At 32.2% G+C, this 24,745-nt stretch overlaps 1 protein-coding gene across 1 annotated transcript in view; it reads right to left on the reverse strand.

Moving 5' to 3' along the window:
- LOC149420937 (uncharacterized) overlaps nt 1-24,745 on the reverse strand; it is an 86,857-nt gene that overhangs the window by 61,107 nt on the left and 1,005 nt on the right. The window contains exons 4-10 of the mRNA XM_089635148.1: nt 23,729-23,980; nt 16,495-16,686; nt 14,707-14,878; nt 14,462-14,548; nt 6,684-6,832; nt 6,526-6,530; nt 5,305-5,488 (exon numbers count right to left, since the gene is read on the reverse strand). Coding sequence (XP_089491274.1) covers nt 5,305-5,488; nt 6,526-6,530; nt 6,684-6,832; nt 14,462-14,548; nt 14,707-14,878; nt 16,495-16,686; nt 23,729-23,980 — 1,041 coding nt within the window. The remainder of the gene's footprint in view (nt 1-5,304; nt 5,489-6,525; nt 6,531-6,683; nt 6,833-14,461; nt 14,549-14,706; nt 14,879-16,494; nt 16,687-23,728; nt 23,981-24,745) is intronic.

Consider the following 24,745-nt stretch of genomic DNA (forward strand, 5'->3'; position numbering starts at 1 on the left):
TGTCCGGAAACTCGTAGTACAAGCGGGAAACTGGTAAATCTACATCACATTTGGAGTCGATTTTGTAGTATATTTTTTTTTTATTTGAGCTTTCGTTATCGAGTAAATCGAGTTTGAAGTTGATTTTTTTTTTTTTTTAATCAAATTCTTATAAATTATTACTGAAGATCAAAGTACCCAACTAATTAAAACTATTTGAAAGTAAAACAAATGAAGAAACTCGGATTTGAAGCATTATTTTGAAATCACCCTTCATTTAACCCGGTGTAATCATAAAATATTTCTGCTCTGCAGGGTTAAAACATCTGTTATTCAACCCTAAACACCAGAAAAAACTTTAACCCTAAAATAGCCGAAAAATATTTTTTTTGGTTTTTTTTTTTTTTTTTGAAAATGCTCAAATCAAAAAACTTTATGTTTTTTTGGGTTCCCCATGTGGTGTAGATTCTCCAGTTTCCCGCTTGTACTACTTTTTATATATATATATATTAACAAAATGTAACTAATACATACTTTAAAAAAACTAGGTATATGTATTTTTATCAAATTTACATACACCATACTAAAGGTCCCCATAAGGACGTCAACAACAGACGGCAACCGGCTTCGTATTCAAAATTTCAAATACGTAAATGTTAAAAACAGAAACATTAGGATTAGAAAGGATTGGACCGATAATAGGCCACATGCAACACATTTAAAAAAAAATCCGGTTTAGGCAAATATTCTAAGACGTTCCGTATTTTTTTTTAATCGTATTTTTGAAACCCTGGTGATTTTTTTTAAATTTCAACTCGAAAAATCAGACCATTTTTTATAAACCGGAAAGACGGGACATAATTTTATATGTGCAGAAAAACGGTAATTAACTAGCCGAAAGTCATTTAAAAAAGAACGTTTTCCACACGAATGTCACAAAAATGGCATGAAATTGTACGGAGTTCTGTTCATAACATCTGTCAAAACACCGCCATCTTTAGCAAAAAGCATAAATATACCAAACCACCTACTCATGCAAAAAGTCAAATCAAAGGTTAAGTGGTTAAGTTCGCAGAGAACAAACAATAAATCTAGTGAACGTTAAACGTCAAATTCAAAAATTCGCCGGATATCAAAGTGTTGCCGTATAAAAAAAATAATCAGTTTGGAATTTTACAAAATTAAGGGAACATAATCGGAGACGGAACATTTTCATGTAAATCATTCAAAATCCATCATTAAAAATAATACTATGCATTTCTAAAAAAAATTACTAACGTTTTCGTAATCTTAGTAAAAAAATCTATCCACACTTTTAGCCTTCATTTTAATTGATTCTGAAGAATTTGTTACAAATATTAAAAATGTGTCCACTTCCGAAGTTATTAATTCATCATCTAGAAAAATAAAATCTGGTACTTACCGCTAAGTCCGCTAACTTTATAGTTATACACGGGTTACAAAGTTTTAAAATCGTTGAACGTAAAATATATTAATTGTAAGGTATTGTTTTATTAATCTAAAATATAAATAACTTGCATCCCTCGTGCGGCAAAATTTTATTTTTTTTAAATTCAATTATAATTTCGCCGAAATAAATTAAAATTTTAGCCTTGGGCAAAACCTCGATGAACGAGGTTGTGTCTCGCCTTAAGAATTGCTTTAGGAAGTATAGGAAGGCTGGTAATTCGCGCGGGCGCGTTAGACCTGTCCAGACCTGTCAAAAAACTTCCGAAAGAATAAGTTCTGTAACTTACTAAAATTACGTTAAGTGACTTTTGGTGTCGTTTACATTGGGGATTTGGCCAAACTCGCCTTCAAGAGCGCTTTACAGGAAAAAAACTTACGAGTCTAACCCCAGCCTTAGAACATTAACAAATAACATTTGAGTTTAAACACACATACACTGGCATAATGAAGAAACTGATTAGATTACTTACCATTTCTTGTAATGAATTGAATTTGCAGCAACAATTTTTAAGAACACTATTACTTATATTGGAACTTATTTTTTTTAACTTAGTAAACAAATAAAAGTAAACACTTTATTAATAAAGTTTAGTCGTTCCGATTGAGGTTTTGCTAGACGCTAGACGTTAGTCGAAACAAAGCGCGCGCAAGCGTCACACGTGGTTACACGAAATGTGTCATAATAATATGAAAGGTGGCGGCCGAAGCGCGCGCCGGTGGCGGTGCGCGGTGACGCGGTAACATTCGAATTTTCGATGCGTTCGTTCCCGAATAATGCGTTTGCCGTCAAACAAAGTATTATATTAAATTAATTAAATATTGAAAGTACTTAAATAAAATTTATATTGTGACAAAAAATATATAAAAACATTATGTTTAACAATTTTAATTAGTGGTCCACCTAGGTCCTGGATGGGCCCAGGACCTAGGTAGTCATGACCCCCCCTGGGCTGGGGCCCAGGGGGGGGGTCATGACCACCGTGACCCCCCCCCTGGATCCGCCACTGGTTATAAGTAAAAATAACTCAGTGCTTAGACCGAATTATATAAAAAAGACAGGGATCAGTCTATTTTACAGTTATGTCAGATATATTTGACAGTTCGAGTACGAATAAGTCGTTATTCTTATTGTTATAAGTAATAATAACTTAGTTCTCATACAGAATTATTGAAAAATTCAAATCAGTTTATTTGTCAGTTATGTCAGATATATTTGAGATTTCGAGTACGAATAGGTCATTTTCTTATTGTTGTAAGTAATAAATTTAATAAAGTACTTTCGATATATTGCAATATCTGGAAGCTGAATCGAAGCTTTGAGGATACTGACTTTATAAATTTATATTAGCTTAATGCAATGTGTGTTTTTAAATTCGTTTAGGGTTTCGTAACATAAATCAGCGATACAAATGCTTTTTCTTTCATTTCAATATTTATGTGTGATTTAGTAAAATAAATAAAATAAAAGATAATCCTTCAATCTCCAAGATGATATTCAATTAGCACTATTTATTATTCGGTTAATTTGCCTTAAGAAGCCTAAATAGTGATGGATATTGTAAGTTCGAAACGAAATCTCGAAAAATATAAATAGAAATACCTTAAGGGAATGTTGGAATTATTAAAAGTTAACGAACCGTTGATGGGTTCGTAATTTAATGTTTTCAAATGTATCCGAAAAGTTTTGTTGTAGAATAGGAAAAATAAAGTCAGTAAGCTTCTCTTTATTCAGATGAAAATTGGGAGATTTATTGTGTTTGTTACAGCTTCCTTGATTGACAGACTTTCTTTGATCTATTATCGATGCGATGTTTTCCATTTTCAAGCACACGGAGACACTTTTGAGTCTCCGGAAAGAATGATGTGTGTCACAAAATAATTGAATTGACGCTTTTGTGCAAGAAGTACACTCCTCCCAATTACTCGGGCATTTCAAATATCATTGTTACAATACTAGTTGTGATATAAACACATAAATAAAAGGAAAACTAATTAAACACGGGCATGTGCCTAGCTTGGTGGTCTAAACATACTTATTAATTGTAATAACCATGTCAATGAATAAAGAAAAATTATAAAAATATTTTTCCGCATAAATGTTTATTTTACTTCTAGTTACTTCAACCTAGCATTACTTAAGTAATAGTATTCACGAAAATTTCAATTATTACAAAAAGTTAGATTAAATTAAATAATTATAAAAAATACACATAGCTTAACCCATATTACAAATAGTTAAAATTATATTATCACACTGTGACACCCTAATTTTGCATTCGATAAAAATTAAATATGCATATATTTTAATTATTTCCGGTCACGATTTTGATTTTAGTGTTGATTTAGTGATACGTGTTTATACAAGTATTGAATTGACAGGTTAAGCAATATTTGGTGCAGCATATTTCTACTGGAGGTTAAAATTAATGGTAAATATATTTTAATAGCACTGCTAAACTATTTAACATTCCAAAGGAATGCTGAAATATGTTATTCTAAACTTCCGCAGTCCAGTTAAAAATGTACTGGGATATTTGAACAGTATTGGCATTTTATTGTACTTGGTGATTACACACTTTAATTTAATAATAATATCGTTACATATAATTGATAAATAATTTAAATAATGAACTGAATTGTGTAACAGGATGGTCAAAAAGAAATTACCATAAATATGAACAGAAAAATATTTTTTAATGATAATTGGACATTAGAAGACACGTAGTGAAAGCAACATTAAAATTGATGGTGAAATAATTGAAAGTGTTACTGATATGGAATACTTAGGAGTTAGGTATATTAGATTAAAAATAAAACTTTGACAAGTTACAAATACTCCAAGAATAGAAACATGAGAATAATACTTCAAATAGACGAAATAGATTTTCAAAGGTAACAAAATTTTTAAAGAAGTTAGATGAACTAATAGGATAATAATTAAAAAGATGCTCACATTGAACGCAATTGTTGAAAATGACCTTGAAAGTCGAAACAGCCGTAACAATAACATAAACAAATTAAATTTAAAAAAAAAATAAACATAGAAAGAACTCCGTTGGGATGTCTCTAGTGTATCAATATCAGAGATATGACTTATGCCACGGGTATACATCCCACTGAAAAAATATGCTTTTGGTGAGTAGCTGGCATGCTAACTACTCGCGTACTTTTAGGTCAGTATACAGGAATGCTAGATACTGGCATGCTACATACTCGCACGCTACCTTCTCATATCTCTAGCTTTGTGCGCATAGCTTGCTGAGTTGGAGGTCCCGGGAGAAATAAGAAACGTACCTTCTGCAATTTTATGTATTTAAACATAAAATAGAGAACCTGTTTTCGACAAGCACTGGTAGCTGCGATAGTGCAAATGAAGTTGAGAGTCTTTACATCGCCCGACTCAGCCATTTTTTTCGCGAAAATATCAACTTGACTAGCAGCCTCTAGCACAGCCTTGTAACTTGTAACCAAAGATATAATACTCTATTATTTTTGAGCCCAATACGCAGAAAAAAAAACACTATTACATCATCTTTGAAAAATGGTATGTGCCATAAATATTATCGAATTATAGAATTGATTCGGCAGCACTTTTGCACATCGATATGGGCCGAAAAACGCATTACAAAATCAACTATTATCTTGGATTTTTTTAGTTTTTCTTCGTAGCTTTGCCAGAATAAAGCAAATTTTGTTTCATTAAAATGTTGGAATTTTTTGGCAGACCAATCTTCTAACGGGGTTCACCATTTCGGGATTCTAAACATGATGGTAAGATTTACTGTACTTGGGTTAAATTACGTTGGGTCAGATTAGGTTAAATAAGGATGGATAAAGTTACATAGGTTAGGTTACCTGTAATCCTCTCGAACTTCCCCGACTTGAGTCCGTTGGCCGTCGCACCCGCCACGTGCGCGCCCAGACTAAAGCCGACCACGTGAAAACTCTCGAGGGGCACGCCCTTGACCCTGATGACCTCGTCCACAATCTGCGCGAAGCTCATCTGAGATGACGTTGAATTCACCACGCTCGAAGTACGCTGGACAACAACAAATCGACGTGTTTAGATACAGGAAGAAATTTCATTTGTTTAGATACAGGAAAAAAACGCTTTCTCCTTGAACATTAACACTAACATTAGTATTCAAGTATTGTCATTAGTGCTTCTGACTCAATTAATCTTAAGTTAAATAATAAATAGATACTGTCCACATTTAACTTCATTGGTAGGTGGATATGATGGAACCCCTCATACCTTCATCCTTACAACAGTTTCTTGCTCCATTCACACCTATTTTTTTTTTTTTTTTTTTTTTTTTTTTTTTCACAGTCCACCTCACTAGGGTTTCCTGTTCTGAGGCGGCCTGTAGTTTTTCTTAAATTTTTGTATTTAGTTTTGAATAGTCTTTACATTGTCTTAATAATGTTTGTAAGTTGATTATTACTTTGATCTCTAAGCCATGTTTTGACTTTTGTTTTAAATATACTCATTTCGTTTATTTTTTTTATTTTTTTATTTTTTATTTTTTTTTTTATTATATTATATTAAAGATGTTTTCGAAATTAATTCAAAAATAGAAAATTTTGTAATTAGGTGAACACTTTCAATATCTACTTACTGTATAATATAATCTTCCATGCCAAAAACACTTCATAAAATTTAAATTTCAATTGATTTTTGTCCTATCATTTACCTATACTATATATCATCTACCAATGACTGGACTCTATTCACGCGCTTGAGCGATGGTTTCTCTGGACTTATCCTACGTCTTCTTCCATTTACAATCTGCATACCCTTCACATTATATTCACATTATATTAAATTCTTCCGTATTTTCTCTTCACTGTTGAAAAAGAATTACGCTATCAACGTCTTTTTTGGTTACGGGTGTTTTTACTCATTGTGGATACGCCAAATACTATTTATTAATTCCACACCGATTCGAGAAATTTGCTAGACAAAGCACTTCATTATTTTTTTTCCATTCTCTGCCAATTCCGCGCACCACTTCGATCATAATTATATGTGTTTCACTTTTGTTAATTTTGAGAGAATAAATATTCTTAACTTACCTGGTCTGATTTCAGAGTTTTCACAACGGATAAGGGATCACTTGCATATATTATATTATTGCATGCAGGCTACTTTTTGCTTTCTCTGCCAATTCTATGCCCTACTTCGGTAATATTAAGCTGTTTAACTTTTGAAGGAGTAAATGGTCTCGACTTACCTGGTCTGATTTCAGGATTAGGAGCATAATCCTTGTTCCCGGTATATCCATGAATCAAAAGGATGGTGGTGACATTTTGGACGAAAACTGCGCTGCTTATAGATTCCGGATTTCCGAAATCCAATTGATGCGGGTTGTCTTGTGTAGCTCTGAAATTAATTAATCAAGGTAGTAGGTATATTAAATCATACAACACACCATTTTAGAAACACTGAAACTGAAAACTACTTACTTCGTATACAACCAAAAGGTTATGTTCTGATTTGGACACTCGAACAGTGGAATAACGCAATTATTGCGTTGGCATACTATTTGCTTTACTGACGCAAATGAGATGTAAACTAAAAATAAATGCAATATTATTAGAAAAATTGGTTTCAGTGTTCAAAAAGGAAGAAAAATGCATTTGGCAGTCTCTGAAGTGCGTAAAAATTATGTATTGCGAAATATTTTCTGAACTAATAATTTATCGTAAACGTCCATTGTTGGTCATATAGACTTCGCTTTTTGCATAATGCCAGTGTGTATCGATATTTGGATTTTCAAAAACCTTCTCACAAATTTAAACGATGTATGAATCTCATTATCAAGTTTTTATTACAGGATTTGAGGGATTCTATTTTACCGATTAGATTGATTAATTTATATTGGATTTACTGCAAATTAAAGAAATGCGAATAAAAAAAATTATTATATTTTAGCCAAATAATTTAATGGGAGTGAGTGAGTTGGGAAAGTAATTTACGACGGGAAATGATGCCTTTTATTTATATTTTATTGTGATAAAATAAAAAACTTAAGGGATTTAACATAATCTATGATTTTCACACTCCCAAAAAAAAAGGAATCAGAAAATGAAATCAAACGAAACGGACATGAGACATTTACATTTTATTTATATTTGATAACAGATTGAAAACTCACTGCAATTGAAATGGCTTCACCGCGTAAACTGTGCAGTATAAACGACTGGACGATATTCAATTACCAAAGATTTACTAACGCAAATCAACGAAATTACTAGAACTAAAAAAAATTAAAAATTTGCAGCATAACGATAAAATACCGCAAGAACACTCAATTTCCCTAATTGAAAAGGTGAGAAAGTTGAATGGGGGGAATAATCGATTAAGTGTTGAAGTTTCGCTTATGCATTATGAATTTAATCAAAAGTATTTTTTATCAGATTTAATGCAGCCACAAAAAACAGTAAGAATGATAATTTTTCAAAAATTATAAATAAACCATATCTTACTGAAAACAATTGAGAAATAATATTGATTCATTGTTCCTGGTTTCTGATAATCCCACACATTTGATATTTATAATTTTCCTTCAGGTTTTTCGGAAAAACCCTCTGTTGCTGTGTGGAACAAATAAGTTTTCTGGTGGGGAGGTCTTGCGGCACAAATAAACAGTTTTAAAATTTTTCAGAAAATAACTTGTGAAACGTTAACGGGGCGGGAGTTTAAACCTGAATGAGAGCACACTTTATTAGTTCGTGAATTATACTGTACGCTGTTGGTTTTATCATGGTGGCTCAAAGAAAAATTTATTGAATATTGCTGATCACCTTTATTATGTTTGTGCCAGAGCTTTAAATCCCGGGATCCCGAGAATTAGAATCCCGCAAATTTTTCGGTACCGTAATCCCGGTGCTGCGCTAGTCTTAAGCCCTGGAATTTTGTTGGATTTTTGTTGGTTTCACGACATTAATTTTGTTCATCCGTGCGAACGTACACTTTTTTACTGGTAGTTTATCGTTAATTGCTGACTATTATTGAGATCATGGATTTTTTTTGTGATACCTCACAAGAGCGCCCCTTTCTGTACAGTGTAAAAGCAGGGGAGCTATGGCGTCACAGCGTTTTGAGGCGGGTTAAGGTAGGGGCTGTTGAAAGGGCTTTATTAATGCAATTAAATGAAGAAGGGAAAACAGAAGCTGGTAGCTCGTTACACATACGAGCCGTCTTACTCAAAAACGAGTCCAAGGAGCGGCCCGTTCTCATGAAGACAACATCAACTGTGAACGGGTGTTTCGCTCGTGTACGTCGAGTTTTACGCACGTGCACTAGTGCACGGGGGATCAATGCTTCTAGTTGTTGGGGTAGTCACTGGGATTTTTCAGGCAGACGACTTTTCAGTTCTCAATTTTAGCTAGTAGTGGAAGTATTTTACCATAGTGATGAAATGCTACTTTTTTATAGTATATCTTATTCAGCTATAAAATTTTACATTTTATATCTAGCATGTACCTATTCTAAAAGAACTGTAATAATACTATACATTTACTTTTTTTTTCTGTAGGCCTTTTGAAAATCTACAATTCCGTAGTACATTATTTTGATGTATCTCATAAGGTTTAGCCAGCGTTAGCAATGTAAGCGCCCGAAAATATATTTTTACGACTTGATTGCAAAACATCGACTTTTCTCAACTTTCTATTAACATAATATGCATGCATTATATAAATAAACCTCCCGGGAAGAAATTCTCTAAATGATAGTGAAAACCCTATCAAAATCCTTTCTGTTGTTTAAAAGAACTACGCGCACGTACAGATAGACGAGGATAGTGACATTATTTTATACTATTTAGAAGATATGCCGATCAGGTTTTGCCACAGCCGTAGCTTCGTCTTTGCAATATAATTCTCTAATAAAATCTACAAGTAACATGTTTTGTAAATATATTATAAGCTTTTACAGCGGTTTGCAAAATCATCAACAACAAAATAAACATAAATAAAAGTCAGATTCTTAGGTTGTTCCTTAATGACAAAGAGCCTCCTCTTCTCAAATCTCCACATACCTCTACCTCTACCTCTACCTCTACCTCTACCTCTACCCCCCCCCTCCCGGAGCTCAACTCTTTTTTTGCAATTCACTGTAAAAACTAAATATGTTTTGTTCTCTATTTTACTGAGTATTATACTGCCCTGACGAAGCCAAGGTTGTAGCAAAACCTGATCGGCACTGAGTATAAAAAATAAACGTGAAGTTTACAAATATATTGTTTTATTTAAAATATAAGTACTTTTAAAAAAATACTAAAATTAATGCCAAGAAAACGACTGTGACTTCTTGAAATTAAATCAATTAATTTATAATTGTGTAAAGCCTGTGACAAATACCACGCTATTAGCGCGCTATATATAAATTCCCGTAGGGGTTGTATGGCGAGCGATATGCTGAAATAGGCCAAGCCATAATGCGTATAGCGTAATCTGTCCGACCCACAAACCTTCATGCCACGTTTTAAATAGTGTTCGCATGCAGAATAATCTGATAGTATTATTGTCCCAGCGTCTGGACGATGTAGGCCCTCTGATTGGTCAAATTCATATTATGTGATTCGGATAAATTCTGCATTGGGGGTCTGCAGGCAAAAAATACCAATCTGCCCCTCAATTTTAAGCGACCGTAAGGTTCATTTCGGTTTGCAGGCGACTGGATACAAAAAAAAATAATAAATTAAAAATTAAGACACGATTTCATACTGAAAAAGAATCGCCACATGTAATACGATATTTCTTCAAAAATATCGTTTCTCCTCATATAATTTTTGGATAATATCGAAGTAAATATGTTTTAGAAAGTTTATAATCCATTGGATTAATTAAATTACAGTGAAAATTATCCACAATTACGTGATTACGTTTGACGAAAAAAGCACGCGTTCATTCAATATGGCCGGCAATAGCTGGCCGACACAGAGTGCACCTCTGGCGGTGTAAAAACTAACCAAATAACTGGCGCGAATATTTAAATATGCAAAATTACTTGACCATTAAGCGTTTCATAAGAAGATTTCTTCTGGAAGTTTATTTAAACTTTGCAATGGCATTTTTCATTATTATTTATAATTTGTTTTTGCTTATTAATTATATCTGATTTTATATTGACATGTTTTATAATTTCTAAAATTTAAAAATTATTTATTTGCGATGCTTTAATCCTGATTGTTTATTTATATCTTAAGAAATAGGGTAAAAATACCGTTTTAAGAGAATATGTTTATTTTTTTTATTTAGTATTTCAACTTTCAATTTATTAGAATAACCGTTATTAAATGATATTTGTCTTATGAATATATTGTTTTATGGTTTTATGCAATTTTTTTTTCAGGTCTTAAAATACTTCACACAGGATATAAAGCATCACAAATAAATAATTTCGAAATTTTAGAAATAAGAGAACATGTTTATAAAAGTAGATATAATTAACAAGATTTTTTTTATAAACTCTCTTTTAAATATTTTCCCACTTAACTGGTCTTTCATATTGTAATTCCGAATTCTTATAAACCCAGCCTACTCTTACCCCTCCCCCCTCCTTCCACTTCTTTTTTCCAATTGTAATCTATATTTAATTTTTTACTTCGGTGTATACTTCGTTCATGAAACATGTATTGGTTGTATATAATAAAGTGATGTTAAAAAAGTTATTTGTTTTTTAATAAAATAAAGTTTAATAGGATGAAATTATTTTATCTATTTCCATTGTATATCAATGCATACGTACATAATAAAATGTAAACATTATATTTATTTATTAATTGGACAGTTTGCATAGCGCCGCTTTTGTGAGATATCACCTCAGGGGCGCTATATTGTAATAATCTACCTTTATATATAGATTTTTACTCTTCTGATGAAGGTGTATATATATTCTAACTTTAAACTTTATTAGATACCTTACAGTAACAGTTTTAGGTAAAGAATTACCACCAGTTGGAGTAAAATTTACACCTTTTAATTAAACCGACTGTTAATCTCATCGCACCATTACCCTCCTTTTATCCATAAACACGGGTACAATTAATCAATATGTAATAATCTATTATTTCAGTCAACTTTGTTATAACTATCTTTAATTGTTGTGACAAACTATAACGATATTGATTCAACTTACTGCAACTGCAAGTCTCCTATGAGCAAATTAGTTTAGGTACCATAACAGTTAATATCAGTGCCGTGCAAGAAGTGCCGCCCGCAGGGCCTAGCAGCAAAAACCCGCGGAGCGGGTTTTTAACTGCTAGTCTGATAGTATCATTTTACTAGCGTCTGGACGATGTAGGCCCTCTAATTGGTGGAATTCAAATAGTTTGTTTCGCTTAAATCCCGAAAGGGGGTCTGCAGGCAAAATTCGACCACTCTGCCCCTCTGGCGGTATAAGAACGAACCAAATGACTGACGCGTATATTTAAATATGCATCTAACCAACGCAAAATTACTAGACCATTAACAAGCCTTTAATATGAAGATTTCTTCTGAAAGCTTATCACTTTGTGATGGCATTATTTATTTTATTAAAACATAAATAACTTTTCTTACATCACTTAATTACTTACAACCTCCACATGTTACATGAACGAAGTTCACCTCATCAGGAGTAAGTATACATTGAAGTCAAAAATTAAATATAAATTACAATTTGAAAGAAGAAGTGGAAGTAAGGAGGAGGGGTAAGAGTGGGCAGAATTAGGAATTACAATATCGTTAGACCGGAAAGACCAGTTGAGTGGGAAAATATTTAAAAGAGGGTTTATATTTTTTTTTGCTTATTAATTATATCTGATTTTATATTGACATGTTTTCTTATTTCTTAAATTATATATTTGCAATGCTTCATATCCTGTGTGAAGTATTTTAAGACCTGAATTTTTATCAAGTGTGATCATTATTCAAAAGATGATCAAACTCAGATTCACTATTTCCATTTAGAGCTTCGAGATATTCTTTAGTTCTGACTTCAAAGTTTCTATTGGTTCTACATTTGTAAAAGAAATCACAATCATCTCAATTGAGTTTATAAACTCCCAATTTTTTTGTTTGATTATTGATATCTTTATTATTAAGAATATATTTCTTCATTTTGTTAGTAGTGTAAAACGCCGGTTGAATAGTACCAGGAAAGTTTTTATTAATAATTTTGGAATATCGCTATCCACAAATAGAATTCTACGCCATTGTTTATATCTATCTTTAGAAATAGGGTAAATTTACCATTTGTAGAGATCATGTTTAATTTTTTTATTTAGTATTTCAACTATCAATTTATTAGAATAACCGTTATAAAATGCTTTTTGTTTTATGAATATATTGTTTTATGGTTATATGCTATTTGTTTTTTCGGGTCTTAAATTACTTCACACGGGATATAAAGCATCGCAAATAAATAATTTATATTTTTAGAAATTAGAAAACATGTTAATATAAAAGCAGATATAATAAACAAGATTTAAAAAAAAAAACTCTCTTTTAAATATTTTCCCACTCAACTGGTCTTTTCCGTCTAACGATATTGTAATTCCTAATTCTGATAAGCCCCGCCCACTCTAACCTCTCCCCCCTACTTCCACTTCTTCTTTCCAATTGTAATCTATATTTAATTTTTGACTTCGGAGTATACTTCCTCCTGATGAGGTGAACTTCGTTCATGAAACATGTAGTGGTTGTATATAATAAAGTGATGTAAAGAAAGTTATTTGTGATTGAAATAAATTTTAATAAGATTACATTATACTATCTATTTCCGTTGTATATCAATGCATATGTACGCAATAAAATGTAAACATTATATTTATTTATTGGACAATTTGTATGGCGCCGCTTTTGTGAGATATCACCTCAGGGGCGCTATATTGTAATAATCTATTTACAATATATACTCACCCTCTCTCTGTGAATGACCAAATATGCAACTATTAAATGTAACTATTCTTAGTATCACTTAAACTGGACAAAGCCCAACCAAATGCCGCCCGCAGGGCCTAGCAGCAAAAAACCCGTGGAGCGGGTTTTTAACTGCTAGTAATTATTATTGTTGATGTGTGGTTTTATTGCATAGCTTTTTTCGAAAATTTGTTTCAATATACACTTTCCACTTTTAATTTTATTATTTCCTATTTCAAATTTGATTTTGAATAAGAATTATTAATGGGTAGATGTCAATGGGTAGACGAGAACTTGATACATTCGTGCTGATTTCCAAAAGGCTTTCAGTGACATCTATGTGGTCGAACTCAAAGTTACTCATCTTTTCAACAGGTTATCAATAACAACCTCGCACGATTTTGTATACCATACTTTCTTGTTTGTTTCGGACATGGCTAATTTAGTTTTACTCAATAAAATATATAAATAAAATAAATAAAATTTAAACCCGCGCAAAACGTATATTTGTATTAATTTCTTATGATGCCTTTATTTCCTTGTTGCATTTATAACGTTTTCAATATTTTTACGTCTTAACTTCATATAAATAATAGTATATAATCGTAGCAGTGATATATGAAATTTGACAAAGGATAAAAGTTGACTGAATACTAAACTAAAACATAAATACCCGTGACTGAAGAGATCTAACAGAATGCATTCCGCAATAAGCATAATGAATATTATTAAAATGAAAAGTTTATATGGTTTGTGCAAGTATAGCGGTGAACAAAGACAGCTAGATTAATGAGATTGGGATTTCCTGGAAAGATATGTCATGAACAAGTAAATCAGATCATTCAGTCGGAATAAACAAAGAGATTTGTGCCAGGATAGATTCTCTTTGATTACCTCTGCGAGACAGTTGTGCGATATTTCGTTAGTACGTTTGTTATTATAATTCATAAATAATAATTTTCTCTGCAGCATGCTTAAATAAACTTAAAAACATTAAAAAATCATATATCTTTATTACTATGTTGGTATAAGAACAGTTGAGGTAGAAAAATGAAGATTGTTCGATAGTTGGTTTATTTAAGTGGTCTCGTTGTTTTCGGGCGGATTTTTATCTCCATCGTTCGAAGTCGTAGATCCTTTGGCGAATGGGGCCTCGGCATTTGTTTCAACGAAAAAGAGACCGGTAGCACTACAAAGTAGAAACAAATTAACATTGTTAAAATTGATGGAACTTGGAAAAGCTGTAATAAGACTAATATAGAATAAAGCTAAATAAAATAAATTTAAAAATTGTCACATTTTAACGCGATTAGATAAAAAGCATGAATTAAAATTAAATGTTCTCACTTGCTCGGTACGTATTCTCCCATGATCATCTCCTGTTTGCTGGGAAAAACATCGCACCAGCCAAGGGTGTGTAGAACCCATGAGACACACTTCGTCCCGTAGAAACCAACTTTACTGTTGATCGATTCGCCGAAGTAAACAGGGGCTCGCCAATGATTGCAACTCGATTCGCCTGGTAAACAGTTATGACAGTTATGATTATAAAATTATTTTTATAAACATGAAACTAACTAACTACATTGACTTTTTTCAAAACTAACTACATTGACATTTCGAGCCCTTGCCCGGAATAATGTTGTTTCCAACAAAACTATCAATGTTGAGTTATTAATAATATTTCAAAAAATTTCAAAGATTTTTCAAAATCGCGGAGCGTGGTTTAATTCTTGGGAGTAAAGTGGAGAAACGAACTCCTTTGATTTTAAATTGGAAAGACATCAAAGCCAAGAAACTGAAGGATGCAGGAAAGTAATAGTTCTGCAGAAAATATTATTAAGCCTCATTTTTGCCAGTCGAAACAAGTTTGTAGAAAAATAACGTGATTTGATAACATGACAATCGTTTGATTTATTCATAATGAAGTTTATTGATAATCTCAAATCCTTTCATAACATGTGTGAATTTAGCTAGATAAGCATACTTTCCATATGGCACTGACTATTGTGTCAACAATAACATTTTTTCTTCATATGAAGCGGTTACTTTGTGATGTGACATTATAATTTAAAATTAAACAATAACTTTGTAAACATCACTTATAGTATTATACCGCCCTGATGAAGCTACGGTTGTAGCGAAACCCGGTAGGCATTAAGTATTTACCTATAAGTGATGTTTACAAAATTATTGTTTAATTTTAAATAACATTTTTTATTTAAAATTACACATATATCTTATTTTGAATATAAAATATATTGAAACATTACTGGTTTCGTTTTTTATTAATTTTTTCGTTTTTTATTATTTTTTCCCAAAAAAACGGTACCTATTATTACGTGCAACGTTATTCCGGGCAAGGACTGCAATCGATTTTGTTGTAATGATTTTTCATTTCATAAACGAGTAATATGATTGTATTTCCACTGGGTGTTATGCTTGTTGATTGTTAAGTTTAATGGACTTTACAGCTCCGATAAGAAATGTAATTAATTAAATACGTAATAATTAGATAATATTATATGACACTGTGTAATAAAATACCTACATTTCAATGACCCTTTTCTCGGTTGTTATTAGACTTATAAGCCGAATAGCTAGTTTATTTTTAATACACTTCTCTCTAAAGACACAATTAAAATTAACTAATTTAGCCCGATATTTTGTTATTTCATATCTGTTGGTGGTCTCACCATTACAGCGATAAAATAAATAAAACTAAAAGTTAACTTGTCTATTGTCGCGAATATTGTGAAATAATCAGTTATGCTTACTTATTATTTTACAATACGCTGAAATACATTTTTTATTATACCAAAGTAGCAATAAAAATAAATTGCTTAACATTCCAAACATTTTGCCTAAATCAATTTAGCCTTTCATAAATTAATTCTAATAAAAATGCTTTTATCTACGACCACTCAATTCAGGGGACTTTTTTATAGGCGACGTAGTTGTAAAGCTATCCGTTCACTTTCGTATTGCGCATAAATGGATTATTTACCATGTATAGGGGGGTAAGTGGTGTACATGGCTTAATTTAACCAGAAATTCTTTATATTATTTGGAGTGAAAAAGGCAAGTGGAATTTTCGCCAAAATAATAAATCAGTAAGTATTGGTCAGTTCTTACTCATTTCTGTTTGGTTCTTGCACCCAGGCTGTCTCATCCCGCCATTGACGTAGAAGTCCACGTGTCCGATGGCTTCTAATTTCCCTCTCTCTAGAGCATCGGTGTGTATGACATCAACGAACTTCGCATCTCCCTTATCCAGCTTCTTCGAATCGTCAACTGTGGCGAAGAGAGGCAGTGCCGGGTCCAGACCTAAAGAAAAACATTTTTCTCCGAGCATGAACAAGTCGTTATCTGATAGTATTATTGTCCCAGCGTCTGGACGATGTAGGCTCTCTGATTGGTCAAATTCATATTATGTGATTCGGATAAATTCTGCATTGGGGGTCTGCAGGCAAAAAATACCAATCTGCCCCTCAATTTTAAGCAACCGTAAGGTTCATTTCGGTTTGCAGACGACTGGATACAAAAAAAATAAGACATTAAAAATTAAGACACGATTTCATACTGAAAAAGAATCGCCACATGTAATACGATATTTCTTCAAAAATATCGTTTCTCCTCATATAATTTTTGGATAATATCGAAGAAAATATGTCTTAGAAAGTTTATAATCCATTGGATTAATTAAATTACAGTGAAAATTATCCACAATTACGTTTGACGTTTGACGAAAAAAGCACGCGTTCATTCAATATGGCCGGCAATAGCTGGCCGACACAGAGCGCACCTCTGGCGGTGTAAAAACTAACCAAATAACTGGCGCGAATATTTAAATATGCAAAATTACTTGACCATTAAGCGTTTCATAAGAAGATTTCTTCTGGAAGTTTATTTAAACTTTGCAATGGCATTTTTCATTATTATTTGTAATTTTTTTGCTTATTAATCCTGATATCTGATTTTATATTGACATGTTTTATAATTTCTAAAATTTAAAAATTATTTATTTGCGATGCTTTAATCCTGATTGTTTATTTATATCTTAAGAAATAGGGTAAAAATACCGTTTGAAGAGAATATGTTTAATTTTTATATTTAGTATTTCAACTTTCAATTTATTAGAATAACCGTTATTAAATGTTATTTGTCTTATGAATATATTGTTTTATGCAATTTTTTTTTCAGGTCTTAAAATACTTCACACGGGATATAAAGCATCACAAATGAATAATTTCGAAATTTTAGAAATAAGAGAACATGTTTATAAAAGTAGATATAATTAACAAGAATTTTTTTTTATAAACTCTCTTTTAAATATTTTCCCACTTAACTGGTCTTTCATATTGTAATTCCTAATTCGTATAAACCCAGCCTACTCTTACCCCTCCCCCCTCCTTCCACTTCTTTTTTCCAATTGTAATCTATATTTAATTTTTGACTTCCGTGTATACTTCGTTCATGAAACATGTATTGGTTGTATTTAATAAAGTGATGTTAAAAAAGTTATTTGTTTTTTAATAAAATAAAGTTTAATAGGATAACATTATTTTATCTATTTCCATTGTATATCAATGCATACGTACATAATAAAATGTAAACATTATATTTATTTATTAATTGGACAATTTGCATAGCGCCGCTTTTGTGAGATATCACCTCAGGGGCGCTATATTGTAATAATCTACCTTTATATATAGATTTTTACTCTCCTGATGAAGGTGTATATATATTCTAACTTTAAACTTTATAAGATACAGTAACAGTTTTAGGTAAAGAATTACCACCAGTTGGAGTAAAATTTACACCTTTTAATTAAACCGACTGTTAATCTCATCGCACAATTACCCTCCTTTTATCCATAAACACGGGTACAATTAATCAATATGTAATAATCTATTATTTCAGTCAACTTTGTTATAACTATCTTTGATTGTTGTGACAAACTATACGATATTGATTCAACTTATAAACATTGACGGTTGTAACACATATTTAAGCACTGCAAGTCTTCTATGAGCAAATTATATTAGGTACCATAACAGTTAATATCAGTGCCGTGCAAGAAGTGCCGCCCGCAGGGCCTAGCAGCAAAAACCCGCGGAGCGGGTTTTTAACTGCTAGTTCTTATGATTATAAGTAGGTATCGATAATCCAAATATATGATAAAACAGGGATCAGACCCCGGACCTCTATTTTTAATCCCTTTTTCCTTAATGACAAGGCAAACATATTTTCTTGTGCAAAATACTACTATTTGCCGATTATAAACTTTAATTTTGCATTTTTTACATGATATCGTATTTTGAAATTTAAAATTATTTCAAATATTTTATTAATTTAAAAATAATTATTAAAAAAATAACGTTACATCATTTCCAGAAAACATGTTACAATGTACATAGTAAACGTTTCACAAAATATTATGTACAAGATGTACCACCATAATAAAGCTAGACTTGTGTTTGTGTGTAGAGGGGAATGTGTTATTATGTTTGTTAGTTTTTTAAATTATATGTTGATGAAGTCAGTTTATAAATTTCATTGTGTATTTTTAATATGAAATTTCATAACTTTATTGTATTTTATATTTCTGGAACTTTCTGGTTATGTATTAAAAAACTTTACTCCAAAATTTTTATTGTTGAAGTGCCCCATTGTTTTTTTTTTACATTTTGCAGTTAGGCGAATTGATGTTTTATTTAGAATATTATATTTGTAAGGTTATAATTTTGAATGTTAGAAGTACATTATAAAGCATTTAGTTTTCATATTATTGTAGAAAGCAATCACTTTGTGGTTTGACATATTTAATAAAATAAAATCCTTTTTTGTTTTAAAACCACGATATTTATTAATTTAAGAACCGACCGGTTTCGCTTTACTTAAGCATCATCAGGGTACAAATTAATACTAAACAAGAAGTACATAATGTGTGCATATATATAACAAAATATAGAGGGAGACAACATGATACAAATATAAGCAACACAAAGACGGTCATAAAATACATTAACATAAGTGCACAAGTAATGGAAAAACCGCCAGATAATTTTGTAGACTAATGGGTTATACCAATAAATCGGGAGAAACAAAGCATCAACTGGCATGGTGGTAAGGAGGTAAGGAGAAGTGGGATTTTTTTTTTATGGGTTTATTGGAAACAGACCTAATATTGGACTACTTGATATGTCTAATTGATTATTAAGTATCTGACTTTTGGTTTTTACAGCTTTTTTAATTTCTAGTGCCTCTAAGTTGTGCTAGTGGTGCTAACATCTTACATAAAAACGGGCATGGTAACAGACTAAACAACTTAGAGGCACTAGAAATTAAAAAAGCTGTAAAAACCAAAAGTCAGATACTTAATAATCAATTAGACATATCAAGTAGTCCAATATTAGGTCTGTTTCCAATAAACCCATAAAAAAAAAATCCCACTTCTCCTTACCTCCTTACCACCATGCCAGTTGATGCTTTGTTTCTCCCGATTTATTGGTATAACCCATTAGTCTACAAAATTATCTGGCGGTTTTTCCATTACTTGTGCACTTATGTTAATGTATTTTATGACCGTCTTTGTGTTGCTTATATTTGTATCATGTTGTCTCCCTCTATATTTTGTTATTTATATGCACACATTATGTACTTCTTGTTTAGTATTAATTTGTACCCTGATGATGCTTAAGTAAAGCGAATCCGGTCGGTTCTTAAATTAATAAATATCGTGGTTTTAAAACAAAAAAGTATTTTATTTTATCATTTAGTTTTCTGATTTTAAATTCTTTAAACAGTAATCCTGCTGAGTATGTATATTTTGTAAATCAAAATATTCGCGAAATAAACGTATATTTGCGTAGATCAACAAGCTTTATTGCACACAAGCATTGGTTGGAAAATTAATTAAAATTCTGAACTTTTTTATACCAATTTACAATACTAAAACAGCATATCTCTTATACATTATATCATTATTATTACAGTATATAGAAAAAGTAGAAAAAATTAAAGAAACTAATCAAAGGATTGAAAGTTTTGCAATCAGCATACGGGAGGTCCCTCGATGCTAAAAAAATCATATTAAATCCGTTGATGCAATCAGGTCATGTGACTTATAATATAGCATACTAAAATATGTTAATCTGAACTTTTGCAGCCCTGCTAAAAATGTACTGGGATATTTGAACGGTATTGACAATTTGTGGTACATGATGTTTTACCCTTAAATTCACTATTAATGTAAGTACTTCTTTCTAGTAGAAAATTCTCATTTCTGAGCAAAAACTGCCTCCTGTTTTATGTTATGTTTTAGTTTTAATATTCGTGTTTTGTCCTGTCCTGCTGTTATGGTTATTCTAAGTTTTGTCATCACCTTGTATAAACAGTGTATTTAGTGTTATAATATTAGATCTGTATTGGGTAAGGCACACTGTAGGAATAATTTTAAGAACCATTAATACTGAATTACCATTTTTTAAGTTTGTTATACGAGTAGTTAAGCGCACTTGAAGTGAAATGACACTAAACTGCGCTATATAATTGCCATGTTATTATTATTATTATTAATTGTGTATAGTTAATAAATAATTTAAATAATTAACTGATAGTGTATCACGATGGCCAAAAATAAATTAGCTTAAATTGAATACAAAAAAGACAAAATATCTGATAATTGGACTTTAGAAAACATGTACTGAAAGCAAAATTAAAATTGACGGTGAAATTATAGAAAATGTTTCTGATATGGAATACTTAGAATCTGATAGTGTTCAGTCGGACACTGCAAATGTCCTATCGGACGGAAGAGTGTCCAGTCGGGTACTGCAAATATCCAAACGGACATTGGGAATGTTCGATAGGACATTTGCAGTGTCCTTAAATGGATATAAGTAATGTCTGATCGTACATTAGAAATGTCCTATCGTTAAGAGATATTGGTGGAGATTTATGTTGGGGTGAAGTGTTTTCCTCTCACTGTCCGCGCTCTGACTACTACAGAATGTGTCTAATATCTACCTTTTAAATGTAAATGTTGTTAGTATCACTTAAATTGGGCGAAGCATAATTAAGTGGCGGCCGCAGGGCCCAGCAGCAAAAACCCGCGGGGCGGGTTTTTTACTGCCAGTTTAGGTATATTAGATTAAAATTAAACTTTGACTTAATTAAAGTTACAAATACTCCAAAAATAGAGCCATGAGAATAATACTTACAGTAGACAAAATAGATTTTTAAAAGAAACAATTTTTTTAAATAAGTTATATTGGCTAACAGACTTACATAAAAGATGTTGACATTTAACGCAATGACATTATTTTTACGTAAAACAATAAACAACGAAAATACTGTTCAAACTAAATTATATACAACAAGTACCTACATACAAGGACGTCCAATGAATTCAGACCACCAAAAAAAGTAAAAAACCAATGCGTCAAAAAGTTAACTCTACCAAAGGATGAATTTTTAATTAATACATTCAAAAAAGATTATAAGAGCCACATTATAATGTGCACTTAAGTTAGTTATTGCATTTAACGACAGATAGCGTTGGGGGTACGCGAGCTAAGCGCGCGCACATCAGATTCCGAATGGTTCCGATCTCTTTACGAAATTCCGAACCTAGCCGACCGTAGACAGGAGGCTCCAATCACCACCCGCAGCTGACAGAATAAAATAGACTCCCATTAGAATTCGACAGCTGTCGTAAATAATACAAAACTAAAACACGTAATCTTGACGAACTGTTATAATATCATTAAAGACTTCCACGAATCACTATAGAAGGAATCTGATTAAGTCGTAAATAAAGGATATTACTTTAAGCAAGATAACATTTCATTGCACGTAAGCTGTATTTTGTAAACTTACAACTAACTTAATGAACACAAAACTACAAAAAAATAATCCTGCTGCTCAGAACTTCGTTGGCATATCTCTGGTATATCAATATAATAAGTGTGCTATCAGAGATATGATTTATACCACGGATATACATGCCAGTGAAAAGCATGCTTTTAGTGAGTAGTTGGCATGTTAACTACTCGCGTGCTTATGCGGCTTATAGTAAAACTATTACCCGGCATTCACCGAGTATCAACATTTTTTATTTAAATTGTTCTAATTCTTAAGTTTAAATAATATAAAGATTTTATTAACTCCATGATTCATGATAAAAATTATGTTGAGAACTATAGTTAGTTGAGTCGACCAAGAAAAAATTTAAAAAGTGTTGCGACGGAGCTCATAAAAACCGTGTTGGTTAATAAAAAAATAGTTGCTTGTAAAAAATGATTATACTGCATCGGAGAACATAGAAACAGATGTAATGCTTTAGTTAAGATACAATGATGACCGCCAATAATTATTTTTCCCGTATAGTGCATGCCAACGCGGAATTAAAATTATAATATAGATGCATTAAATATGCGTTGTCAACGCGTTGGATAATAATAATTGATTGATCACTATATTCCGGCAATGGAAAACAATTCACATATTTATTACTTATTATTACATCTATCTTATAAACGAATGGTGAAAACCCCGCGTACAGAAAAACCTGTACCTTCTAAGCACCAGAAATAATTTGCATTGGAATTAGGATCGGTTGCCGAGTATCGTAATAAATGAACCTTAAAAGAAACGAACGGTAGTTCTAATAATTTCCGAACTAACAAACAAAGTTTCTCAGAATGCAACGTCAAACGTCGAGCGTCTTTGCAATTGAAACTCTTCATTTTAAAAATAATTAAAAATTAAATCATCTTCATCGCTTCTCGATTTCTTGTATTGCAATGCCACGTGTGTATCTGGTCATTCTCGGTTTTAAGTCTGCTCTGTGTTTGCTTGGTTCCACTTGAACACAATTGAAAAACTTGATTTGTTCAACCGTTCCCCATCTTGTCAAAGTGTGTCCTGTACATTGCGATGTGTTTTATTATGTATTCAGTTTACCTTGATTTGCTTTCTACCAAAAAACTCATTATTTTATCAACTTCGAAAAATCGTATGTGCGATAAAATTTTTCGAATCCTTTTCGTAGAATCGATTCTGCAGCTGTTTGGCACGTCGATCCAGCCCGAAAAACGTATAAACAAAAGCAATATTAGCTGTGATTTTTGAGTTTTTCTTTATAACATTGAATCATCAGGTCGATTTTCGTCTTGCATACCGGAATATTCTTTAATAATAATTTTTAACAAACCAATTGTTTAACGGGGTTCACCATTTCGTGATTCTTAAGATGATGGTAAAATTTGTTAGTCCCTGAGTTAGATTATATTATTTAAGGTTAGGTTAGGTAATATAAAGTAAGGTATGGTTAAATGAGGAAGGGTAAAGATATGCAGGTTACCTGTAATCCTCTCGAATTTCCCCGACTTGAGCCCATTGGCCGTCGCGCCAGCCACGTGCGCGCCCAGACTGAAACCGACCACGTGAAAGCTCTCGAGGGGCACGCCCTTGACCCTGATGACCTCGTCCACAATCTGCGCGAAGCACTGCCCGGCCAGCGGCACATTGAGCGCTGCGGTCACGTAGCACCCCTCCTGCACTAGCTTGCCGTAGTCTATCGAGATGACGTTGAATTCACCACGCTCGAAGTACGCTGGATAGTAACAAATCAACATGTTTTAGATGCAGGAAGAAATTTCAAACGTTTTTTCCTCGGAAATTAACACTCATGATATTCAAGTCTTGCCATTCTTGCTTCAGATTCGATTAATCTTAAGCTAAGTAATGAATAGATACTGTCCACGTTTAACTGCGTGGGTGGTGGCTATGCACACACTCACGCCTTGCTTCTTACTAAAATGTCTGGCTTCATTTTCACCTACATATCGCATACTAATCATAGACAGCGTGCAACGTTTTATTTCTATTTTTTTTAAAGATGTGTTTGAAAATAATTTAGAAACGAATTTTTCAATTAGGTGTACACTTTCAATACCTAATTACTCTATGATATGATCTTATTTGAAAATAAGACAACATAAAATTAAAATTTCAATTGATTTTTTTGATCTATCATATATACCTAAACTATCTATCATCTACCGATGACTCTATTCACCTGCTTGAGAGATGGTTTCTCTGGATGTCTGCATCTGAATCTGCATACCTACGCCTCATGTTGAAATTGTATTCTTCAGTATTTTCACTTCACTGTCGAAATTGCACCAAGCGCAGAATACGCATACGGATCTGCGAGGCAGGTGGATCGGTCCGTTGTTTTGCTGAAACATCGAACAGATCCGCCGAGCAGATCCGCCCGTTTCGAGACAGAATTTACACACGGGTTTACTCGATAGCAACACACACGCGGCTTCCGGACATTCAGATATTTGAGCGTAGAGCATCTCATATAGTGATG

The sequence above is a fragment of the Hesperophylax consimilis genome, chromosome 9 (genome assembly GCF_061612785.1).
Source record: "Hesperophylax consimilis isolate HC1 chromosome 9, BYU_Hcon_1.0, whole genome shotgun sequence".
Classification (NCBI taxonomy): Eukaryota; Metazoa; Arthropoda; class Insecta; order Trichoptera; family Limnephilidae; genus Hesperophylax; species Hesperophylax consimilis.